Source organism: Antechinus flavipes, chromosome 2, assembly GCF_016432865.1.
Source record: "Antechinus flavipes isolate AdamAnt ecotype Samford, QLD, Australia chromosome 2, AdamAnt_v2, whole genome shotgun sequence".
Lineage (NCBI taxonomy): Eukaryota > Metazoa > Chordata > Mammalia > Dasyuromorphia > Dasyuridae > Antechinus > Antechinus flavipes.
Window position 1 is genome coordinate 370,674,307 of NC_067399.1, and position 12,439 is coordinate 370,686,745.

The following is a 12,439-nucleotide window of genomic DNA, read 5'->3' on the forward strand; positions in this document are numbered from 1 at the left end:
TGGTTTTATGAAAGCCAAAAAATTAGATAAACTATTGGTTAATTTGATTTAAAAATAAAAGAAGAAACCAGATTACTAGTCTTAAAAAGTGAAAAGGGTAAGTGCAGCACCAAGATGAAATTAAAGCAATAGGGATTATTTTGTCCAATTATATGCCAATAAAACTGATAATCTAAATGAAATGGATTAAAATTTACAAAAATATTGATTGCCCAGATCAACAGAAATAAAAAGTATTAGAATGATGAAGTAATCCTGTCTTAGAAAACATGCCATTAATGATTTACCTAAGAAAAAAGTCTCCAGGACCAGATGGATTTACAGGTGAATTTTATCAAACATTTAAGAAACAACCCTAACACTATGTAAACTATTTGGAAAAAAATATATAAAAAATAGGCCTACCAAATTCCTTTTGTGATGGAAATATGATTTTGATATTTAAACCAGGGAAAATAAAAACAGAGAAAGTTCATTGTAGGCCAATTTCCCTAATGCATCTTGATACAAAAAATTTTTTATATAAAATACTAGCAAAGAGATTACAGCAATATGTCACAAAGTGAAATCTTATGACCAGGTGGGGTTTGTAGCAGAATGCAGGGTTGGTCCAATATTAAGAAAAATAGAACCATATAACTATGATTATGATAGAGAATTCTTGTGCTGTAAGAAATGATATTGCATATTGATACAACTGATTTCAGAAAAACCTAGGACAATTTACATAATAACTGATACAAAATGAAGTGAGCAGAACCAGAAAAAACAGAGTACACAGTAACAGTACTGTTGTATAATGTTCAACTGTAAAAGACTTGACTATTCTGATAAATACAATGATCCAAGACAATTCCAAAGGACCCATGATGAAAAGTGCTATCTAGCTCTAAAGAGAGAACTCTGATGAATGAATTCTGAGTGCAGGATCAGGCTTAATTTTTTTTACTTTTTTCTCCCTCCTCCCCCTTTCTATTATGTAAATATGTTTTGCCTGATTTTGTATACTATATTGCTTGACTTCTTGACGGGTGAATAAGGGGGTCTGAAGGAGATCAAGTATTAGACCTCAATTAAAAAAAAAAAAGAATGTTAAAAATAAAAACAAAGTGAACAGGTATATTCTCTTTCTACCTAAAAAAAGACTTATTAAATATTTGTATTAGATCTAATTTTAGAAAAAGTTGAACTAGTATTGTCCTATGTTCAGGAAGAGGAGTTGAGTATTTACTAAGATTTTAAGAAAGTATTCCAGTGCTTGTTGATTTTTTTTTTTTTAGACTAATTTTGTTGTTTTTCTTCAATTGCTCCAAAATTGAGTAACTTGCATAAACTGTTACATAATATGTGGGTTTTTCTTCACATAATGTGTTCTTGGTTTACTTGTACACAATAGTGTGGCTGTCAGGTGACCGATCAAGTGACTATTGAGATAGAGTATTGTATTGGTGGAAAAAACAACAGTATTTGTAGAAATGCGTCTAAATTTTCTGCTTCTTAGTAGTGGTTTTCCTTATCTATAAAAGTATCATAGTTTGACTATTATCTGTTCAGAAGCCACATAGATCTTGTTGTGATTTTTTTTTTCCCTTGTCAAAATAAATAAGTTTTGCCTAAATCTTTATCCTGATTTCAAAGCCAAATATCTGGATGCACCTAGTTCATATTATGTTTACTGATTCTGCTTCCCAACTCTCATTCATTTGTCATTCTGGTGGAATGAGCTTCCAACTCACTTGTTCCTTCAAAAGTTATGAATGAATTCTTTCTCTTAAGATTAAAAAACAACAACAACATGTTTTCTTTTCTTTTTTATTTTTTTTTCATTTACATCTTACCACCATCTTTTTTCAGGATAACAATTCCTTATAATAAAGAAAGATTTTAGAAAGGGAAAAAAGACAGTATGATAAAAATAACCTACTAATATGCATATATTTTTCTGTGTCCATAATTTTCCACCTTTGCAAAGAATAGCCAGGGGTTGCATTTTCCTATCTCTTTTTTTGGGACAAATGCTGCTGATCTCTTAAATTCTGATGGATTTTTCCCTCTCATTTTTTTATGTTTATATACTTTCCTCCTGCTTTTGCCACTGCTGATCACTTCCTCCTCCAGATTATTATTACCTCTCAATTTTCATGGCATTTCTGTCCCTTGGTTTTCCTACCTGTCAGATTGCTCCTTCTTAGACTTCTGTGCAGGGCAATATTCAGTATGCTGCCTTTAATCATGTATTTCTTCCTCCTTTCCCATGTTCTTTCCTGGGATCTCTTCTCTTTATATCCATTATGATTCATTTACTCTCATGGATTGTCATCATCTTTATTCACATTACTCCTAGATCTATATATCTAGTGTTAATCTCTCTTGTAATTAACCTTTCTACTCCTCTTTCTCCCAGATTCCCGTATCTAATCAATTGCCAAAGCTTGTCAATTCTATTTCCTCAATATATTTATATGGGAGTCTTATACCACATTTCTCTACTTATATAACTGATCATCTTAGTTGAGGCCTTCATTACCTTTCATCAACTTTTTCAGTAGTCTCTTACTATGGCTTTGTGATTCCAGTCTTTATTCATTTTATATCCAACCATTAAAGTTGTAGTGGCCAGAAAGTGGAAACTAATGGATGTCCATCAATTGAAGAACTGAAAAAATTATGGTATGTGAATATTATAGAATATTATTGTTCTGTGAGAAATGACCAGCAGGATGATTTCAGAAAGGCCTGGAGAGACTTACATGAACTGATGCTGAGTGAAATGAGCAGGACCAGGAGATATACTTCAACAATAATACTAGGTGATGATCAATTCTGATGGACGTGGCCATCTTCAACAATGAGGTGAACCAAATCATTTCCAGTAGAGCAGTAATGAACTGAACCAGCTATACCCAGTGAAAGAACTCTGGGAGATGACTATGAACCACTACATAGAATTCCCAATCCCTCTATTTTTGTCCACCTACATTTTTGATTTCCTTCACAGGCTAATAGTACACTATTTCAAAGTCCGATTCTTTTAACTATTTGGACATGTATACATATATTGTATTTAACTTATACTTTAACATATTTAGTAATATGTATTGGTCAACCTGCCATCTGGAGGAAGGAGTAGGGGGAAGGAGGGAAAAGGTTGGAACAAAAGGATTTGCAACTGTAATGCTGAAAAATTACCTATGCATATATCTTGTAAATAAAAAGCTAATAGTAATAATAATAAAGAAATTTCTCTGCCTCTCTCTGCCTCTAGAATGAATTACAAACTCTTGAGATTGGCATGGAAATTCCTTTGTCACCTGACTCTTACCTGTTGTTTTTTCTCACTGACTCTTCCCAATCAGTTCTCCTAGAATAGAACCTTCCTTGAAAAAAGTCTGGTTAAGAAAAACAAATTGGAATGTTGATCCATGCCTGGTAACATATACTTGATTCCTTATCTGTATTCTGTTGCTCCTCTCCAGGGAATCCTGGAGTCAAACTTGCACATTTTAACTTATATGTACTAGACTTATTTCATACTTGTTATGGGCCAGAACTCTGAATTTGAAACAAAGGATTCTTACAAGGTACTAAGTCAGTGGAATTGATAAGAGACAATAGTTCTCTAATTTAGCATGGTTCAGTATGATTGATTTAATCCTTACAAGATGTTATGGGCCAGAACTTGAAACAAGGTACTAAGTGGAATTGAGCAGACAATGGGTAAATCTAGTTTAGCATTGATTTAATCCTACAACAAATAATGGTTTCCTAGTGTTATATTGCTGTATACTCAGTGTGGAGCATACCATGTTTCCCTGATAATAAGACACTGTCTTCTTATTTTTTTTGGACAGAAAAACACCAGAGGGCTTATTTTCAGGGGAGGGCTTATTTTAATGAACATTGACAGCAATTTTAATAAACAGGTAAATGTGAACAAAAAAAAGTACCTTTATTCAATAATGATCATATCATCTTCTTCAACAACATCGTCATAAGTGTCCATACCCTGAATTCCGTCCTGGATGTCTTGCGCCTCTATTTCCTTCAGAAGAAGTGGACCCAATCTGTCATGTCCAGCAATATAGCTCTCTTTAAATGAACATGTCTTGTCCAGGTAACCTGCTCGTAGTGCCTTGGCGACACAGCTGTCAGTAATTTTATCCCATGACTTCTTCACCCAAGTCACGACTTCTTGCAGACAGGGCTTCACAAAGTTTCCACGCTGATTTCTTTCCATTCTATTTTCAATGTAGTCTTTGACTTCCATGCATGAATGGCTTGTTTATTGCAATATCAAGGGTCTGGAGATAGGCAGTCATTCCTGCAGGAATCGTTACTTGATCTATTCTTCTCTCTGCAAGGAAGTTCTTCTTTTCTTTAGTGTGGTGAGTGCTGGTTGAGTTCTTCTTTAATCCTCCATCATGCCCCCTGAGTTCTTCTTTTATCCTCCATCATGCCCCTTTTATCCTCCATCATGCCCCCTCACTCCCACTTACATACCGGGTTTTTATGTTGTCCTGCCTCAGCTCCTCCACGGCACTGCTCTCAATGCGCCAGCAAGCAAATCACTGGGGAAGAACAGGATGACTCACTCACTGCTGCAGCTCTGATTGGATGCTGTCGGAGTGTGGCGTGCGTTTCACCAGGGATGGGGGGGGGTGGGGGGGTGCATACAGAGGGCACCGGAATGTAGCGTGTAGCGCAGGGGATCACCTTCACTACAGTAGCAATCTCAATTGGGGGAGGGCTTATTTTAGAGGAATTTTACACAGTAAGGAGAGGGCTTATTTTCGGGATAGGTCTTATTATCGGGGAAACACGGTATAAGAGAGAAGCTGTTGCTCTTCAGGCTGAGACAGATTCATTCCATCTTCCACATTTGTTGTGGCTGGAGGCTGAAGCACAAATCCTTGGAATTCAGAGAGATTCAGAGGCCAGAGAAAGAGGCAGGAAGGAACTCAAGCTCTCAGACCAAGACTACAGAAGGCCTCCAAGAAAGCTAGTGAAAGCCCCAGAAAAAGCGACAAGACTTTGAAGGAGATAATGAAGGATTTGGACTGGCTACTCGTGTGGTGATTACTATACTGAAACGAAGGCTGCTCCCAGAGACCCCAAGAAAACCTCAACAGAGAATATTATATTTTAGAGAGAATATTTCAATACTTACTCTTCTTCATGTGTTATGTCTTCTATCCAAATTTGACTAGCTAGCTATTGTCTGAACTCAGCAGTCCATCTTTGGCTCCTATGCCATTCTCTGTATAGGCTGTCTCCATGCTTACATTGCTCTACTTTACTTTAGAATCCTTTTACTTTTAGAAACCTTACTTTAGAATCAATTCTTTAATTTTCTTCAGAGAGATTTCTAGATGCCACCCTTATAGGATTCCTTTTCCTGGTCTCCTTATTATATTGTACTTAATCATGCCAAGGTTGTATACCCCTGTATGATGTATGTTCCTTGAAAGTCAGGGCCTGTTTTAAAATTTATCTTCATTTCCCTAGTGCCTAGTACAATATCCATTACATAGAAGGTGATCCAAAATTTTGGTTGAATTGAATTGTTAAAGTTTTTTTTAAATGTATGTCTGGATGCTCCTAGTTCATATTAACAAAATTGCAATCATTTTCTGAGTTTCTCTTGTTGCATCTTATTTTGAGGTGAAGAAGAAAGTAAGGGAGCAGTCAAAGACCAGTGCAGTGAGGTTCTGAATATGCTTTTTGTTGTTTGCCTTTTTTATAATTCAGGGAAAGTAAATATTTTTCAATGATCAAAGGTTGGATTAATTAAAAAGTTAGCCCTTCAATGAAATAGAAATTTTGTGGATTGAACTAATTCTTTTTCTAGCCATATCTTATAGATTCAAACTCCTTAAATTTAAGGCAAAGTAAAAGCATATATAAGAGATGAGACTGACCTTTTTGGTAAGGAAAGAAAAATAGCAGTCAACTGTATTTTCTGATTAACTTGTTTGCTCAGACTTGTTTATCTATTAGTCTTTTTGTTTAAATATAAGTTTCTAGAATAGCAATGATCTATCTTAATTTGTGGCAATAATATAGATGAAAAAGAAAGCTAGGTTTTTTTTTTTTTTGAGAAGAAAATGATCAACTTTTTAAACTAACAGGAAACATAAACTATTAATGCACATATTTTCATCTATATTGGGTTGCTTGCTGTCTAGAGGGGAGGATGGAGGAAAGAGGGAAAAAGATTTGGACACAAGGTTTTGCAAAGGTGAATGTTGAAAACTATCTTTGCATGTATTTTCAAAGTAAAAAGCTGTTACTTTAAAAAAAAAAAAACTTTATTCAATAAATGAACACCCTATAGTCAACTTTTAAATCCATATAATTGGGCTCCTACACCCTTTGTGTTTAGGTGCCTATTTCTTCAGATTGATTTAGCAGTTCTTTTTCCTTTTCATCTTTATATTTCTTAACTGCTTTTATTCTTAAAATACTGTGAAAAGACTAGTCTTTTTTTTGGCATTAATGACTTATTTTGACATTTTCAACAATGTGGACTGGAGCTATATGACATTATATTATATACATGTAGAGTTTAAAGGGCTCTCATAGTCAAAAGATCCAGTCCTTTCCCGAAGCCTGAATTCTCTTTACAATGTATGCCCAAAGTAGTCATCTAGCCTCTGCTTTGAAGATTTCCAGCAAACAGGAATCCATTATTTTTGTTTCTTCCTTCTTCCTTTGGCAGTTCACTTCATTTTTAGACCTTTGCAATATCTTTTGAATTATCCTCCTTTCTCTTTTCTAATACTGCCACCAATCTAGTGCAGATCCTTATCATCTTACTCTGGATTATTGCTATAGCCACTGGCCGACTTGTCTCAAGTATCTTCCCCATTCCAATCCATGCTCCGTGCATCTTAAAGTGATTTTTCTGTGAAAGCACATCTCATCATGATCCCTTCCACCTTCCCCTCAGTGAACTTCAGTGGCTTCCTGTTGCCTCCTGGATTCAATACAATAAAACCTCTCATTTTCAAGGTTCTTCACAACTTATCTCTTATCTTTCCAATCTTCTTATACCTTACTTTCCAGTAGATATTCTTTGAACTGGTGACATTCCATCTTTCAGCTCCAGGCATTCTCTCTTGCTGTTCCTCCATGCCTAGAATGCTCTCTCACTTCTTCTCTACTTATTCCCTGACTTTATTTAAGACCCAAATAAAATCTCATGTTCTATCAGAAGCTTTACCCAACCCCTTTAAATTCTAATTATTAATTAAATAATAATTTCCTTTTTAATGCTGTATGTAGCTTGCTTTTATATATTTGTTCCTTATGTTATCTCATTCATGGAGTTGGTAAGACAGGGGCTGTCTTGCCTCATTTTGTATCCACTGCTGAGTACTTTTTGTACTCATTTTTAAATGTATGTCTCGGCTCTCCTCTGCGGCACTGCTCTTAATGGCGCCAGCAAGCCAATCACTAGGGAAGAACAGGATGACGCGCCTATATCTCCTCCTTCTCCCTATAGCAGTCTACTATTTGACAAACCCAAAGATTCCACTTTTGGGATAAGAATTCACTATCACTGTTTATTGATTGATTTAAATTGACTTCCTGTATGATTATCAAATTTCTACTGAAAAATAGTGGCTTTAATCGAATTTTTTTTCTTACAGATGATATTAACAGTGTTCCTGAGCAACAATGAACAGATTTTGACAGAAGTTCCAATCACACCTGAAACAACATGTCGAGATGTAGTAGAATTTTGCAAAGAACCTGGAGAAGGAAGTTGTCATTTGGCAGAGGTTTGGCGTGGAAATGGTATGTAGGACGTTTTTATTTATTTTTAAAAAGTATTTTAAAATAGCTAAACATTCCATTTATTTATTTTCTTATCCTTACCTATCATTGAGTGGCAGAAAAATCTTTATTACAAATAAGCATGGTCAAATAAAATATATTTCCATATTGACTATATGCAGAATTCTGCATAGTAGTTGATCATGTTTCTGTTAGCATCTGGGCAGCATTCTTCATCAATGCTTTTTTGGAATCAAGATTGGTTGGTTACTTCATTGATTGGAATTCTTAAGTCTTTCAGAATTATTTGTTTTTGTGATCTTGATGTTTTCCTGGTTCTGCTTACAAACCTTTCCCAGAGTTCTCCATAATTGTCTTTTTTTCATTTCTTGCATTACAGTAGTGTTCTATTATATTCATATACCATAATGTTCAGATATTACCACAAATTATTGGCACTTCCTCAGTTTCCAATACTTTGTCATTGTGTTGTATATATATGTATATATATAAAAAGAGTTGCATATATATATATATATATATATGTATATATATATCCTTTTCCTCTTTCCTTTATTTCTTTGAGATAGTAGTAGTCATATTGCTGGATTAAAGGATCTGGAGCGCAGATTCATAAGCTTTTGGGCATAGTTTCAAATTGTTTTTCAGAATGTCTGAATACAGCTCTATCCACAGTACATCAAAGTTTGTTTCTCCCCTAGCCTCTCCAACATTAGTACTTTCGTTAGGTTAATTTTGCCAGTTTTTGTACTTGTCAAGTAGAACTTCATGTTAACATTTCTTTAGTAGTGACTTGGGGCATTTTTTGAAAACTCTATTGGGGCGGTAACTGTGGGTATCCCCCAAGGCTCTGTCCTGGCCCTCTTCTTTTTTTATATTATTTCTTTTGGCAATCTTGTCAACTTTTTGTCAGTTACATGCAGTTACAATTTCTGTGCTGATGATTCTCAAGTAGATTGAAGTTTATTACCTTTCTGATGATTTCCTTTCTTACATCTCCAACTGTGTCCATGGGCATCATAAATTCAGCACATCCCAGACTGAAATCCCCCCCTCTTTTCAACCTTCCCTTCTTCCTAATTTGCTTATTATTGTTAAGAGTACCACTACCTTCCCTTTTACAGAGACTCCCCAATGCTGTATCACTTTACTTATGCTCCTTACTCTTATTACTTCTCCATCACAGATTTATCTTTGTAACACCTTTTGCCTATGCACTCCTATTTCCTCTCTTACTGTTGGTGCAGGCCTCATTGTCTCACATCTGCACTGTTGCCTTGTTTGTTGATCTTCCATGTCAAATCTTTATTCACTGTATCCTTCCCTCAGATATCAAACTGATCTTTCTAAAGTACAACTCTGAACATGTTTCTCTCCCTTCCTCCATTTTTGGGCAGCAGATAGGTAAGGAAAAGAAGAAAGGAACTAAGGAAGACTCATCTTTCTGAGTTCAAATCTGGCTTCTGACACTAGCTGTATGACCCTGTACAGGCCACTTTTGTCTTAATTTTCTCATCTTAAAATTAGCTGGAGAAGGAAATGCCAAACTATTCCAGTATCTTTGCCAAGAAAATCCCAAATGGTGTCACAGTTAGGCATGACTGAAACAACTGAACAACCTCATATTTAGTAAACTCCAGAGGCTCCTTGTTATTTTCAAGATCCATTATAAAATACATTGTATTATCTTTTGTTTTCCTACCTTTAATCCTTTCCACATTCTATAGTCTAGTGACACTTGACTTCTTTTCTGCCTCAAAGGATACCCTCCAAAAGAAAATTATAGACTAATCTCCCTAATGAATTTGATGGTAAAATCTTAAATAAAATATTAGCAAAAAGATTACATAAATCTTACCTATCCTACCAAGTAGGATTTATACCAGGAATGCAGGGCTGGTTCAATATTAGGAAAACTGTTAGCATGATTGCCTATATCAATGTATGAATAACCAAATTAACAAAAACCATATGATCATCTCAATAGATGCAGTCCTAATAAAAACATTTGAGAGTATAGGAATAAATGGACTTTGCCTTACAATAGTTAGGAGCATCTATTTAAAACTGTCAGTAAGCATCATTTGTAATGGAGATAATCTGGAACCATTCCCAGTAAGATCAGGAGTGAAACAAGGTTGCCCACTATCACCATTATTATTCAATATTCTATCAGAAATGCTAGCCTTGGCAATGAGTTGAGAAAGAGATTAAAGGAATTAGAGTAGGTAATGAGGAAATCAAATTATATCACTCTTTGCAGATGATATCATGGTATACTTAGAGAACCCTAGAAATTCTAGTAAAAAGCTATTAGAAATAATTCACAACTTTAGCAAAGTTGTAGGATACAAAATAAATTCACATAAATCCTCAGCATTTTTATATATCACCAACAAAATCCAACAGCAAGAGATACAAAGGGAAATTCCATTCAAAATAACTGTCAATAGCATAAAATATTTGGGAATCTATCTCCCAAAGGAAAGTTAGGAATTATATGAGCAAAATTACAAAACACTTTCCACACAAATAAAGTCAGATTTCAATAATTGGAAAAATTTTAAGTGCTCTTGGATAGGCCGAGCGAATATAATAAAGATGACAATACTACCTAGACCAGTCTATTTATTTAATGCTGTACCAATCAGTTTCCCAAGAAACTATTTTAATGACCCAGAAAAAATAACAGAATTCATCTGGAAGAACAAAAGGTCAAGAATTTCAAGGGAACTAATGAAAAAAAAAATCAAATGAAGGCAGCCTGATCTAAAACTATATTATAAAGCAGTGGTCACCAAAACCATTTGGTATTGGCTAGGAAATAGATTAGTTGATCAATGGAATAGGTTAGGTCACAGGACAAAATAGTCAATAACTATAGCAGTCTAGTATTTGACAAACCCAAAGATTCCAACTTTTGGGATAAGAATTCACGATTTGACAAAAACTGCTTGGAAAACTGGAAATTAGTATAGCAGAAACTAGGCATGGACCCACACTTACCACCGTACACCAAGATAAGATCAAAATGGGTCCATGATTTAGGCATAAAGAAGGAGATTATAAATAAATTAGAGGAACATAGGATAGTTTACCTCTCAGACTTGTGGAGGAGGAAGGAATTTGTACCAAAGAAGAATTAGAGATCATTACTGATCACAAAATAGAAAATTTTGATTATATCAAATTGGAAAGTTTTTGTACAAACCAAACTAATGCAGACAAGATTAGAAGGGAAGCAATAAACTGGGAAAACATTTTTACAGTCAAAGGTTCTGATAAAGGCCTCATTTCCAAAATATATAGAAAATTGACTCTTAATTTATAAGAAATCAAGCCATTCTCCAATTGATAAGTGATCAATGGATATGAATAGACAATTTTCAGATGATGAAATTGAAACTATTTCTACTCATATGAAAGGATGTTCCAAATCACTATTGATCAGAGAAATGCAAATTAAGACAACTCTGAGATAACACTACACTGTCAGATTGGCTAAGATGACAGGAAAAAATAATGATGACTGTTGGAGGGGAGGAGGGAAAACTGGGGCACTGATGCATTATTGTTGTTGTTGTGAACGAATCCAACTATTCTGGAGAGCATTCAGGAATTATGCCCCAAAAGTTATCAAACTGTGAATGCCCTTTGATCCAGCAGTGTTACTACTGGGCTTATATTCCAGAGAGATCTTAAAGAAGGGAAAGGGACCTGTATGTGCAGAATGTTTGTGGCTGCCCTTTTAAGTAGTGGCCAGAACCTGGAAACTGAGTGGATGCCCATCAATTGGAGAATGGTTGAGTAAATTGTGGTATATGAATGTTATGGAATATTATTGTTCTGTAAGAAATGACCAGCAGGATGATTTCAGAAAGGTCTGGAGAGATTTACATGAACTGATACTGAATGAAATGAGCAGGACCAGGAGATCATTATATACTTAAACAACAATGCTATGTGATGCTCAATTCTGATGGACATGACCCTCTTCAACAATGAGATGAACCAAGTCAGTTCCAATAGAGCAGTAATGAATTGAACCAACTACACCCAGTGAAAGAACTCTGGGAAATGAGTATGAACCACTACACAGAATTCCCAATCTCTCTATTTTTGTCTGCCTGCATTTTTTATTTCCTTCATAGGCTAATTATATACTATTTCAAAGTCTGATTCTTCTTGTGCAGCAAAATAACTGTGTGGACATGTATACATATATTGTATTTAACATATACTTTTAATATATTTAACATGTATTGTCAACCATCTGGGGGAGAGGATGGGGGGGGGATAGGAGGGGAAAAATCGGAACAAAAGATTTTACAATTGTCAATGCTGAAAAATTACCCATGCATATATCTTATAAATAAAAAGCTATGATAATTAAAAAAAAAAAAAAGAAAGAAAGAAAAAAGAAATGACCAGTAGGATGAATATAGAGAGGTTTGAAAAGACTTACATGAACTAATGCTGAGTGAAATGAGCAGAACCAGGAGATCATTATATACTTCAACAACAATACTGTATGAGGATTTATTCTGATGGAAGTAGATATCTTTGACAAAGAGAAGATCTAATTCAGCTCCAATTGATCAATGATGGACAGAATCAGCTAGTTACACCCAGAGAAGAA

At 34.9% G+C, this 12,439-nt stretch overlaps 1 protein-coding gene across 2 annotated transcripts in view; it reads left to right on the plus strand.

The window, feature by feature from the left end:
• Positions 1-12,439, plus strand: part of PPP1R13B (protein phosphatase 1 regulatory subunit 13B) — a 119,701-nt gene that overhangs the window by 35,039 nt on the left and 72,223 nt on the right. For both annotated transcript variants that reach the window (XM_051978279.1, XM_051978280.1), the window contains exon 2: positions 7,653-7,800. In XM_051978279.1, coding sequence (XP_051834239.1) covers positions 7,653-7,800 — 148 coding nt within the window. The remainder of the gene's footprint in view (positions 1-7,652; positions 7,801-12,439) is intronic.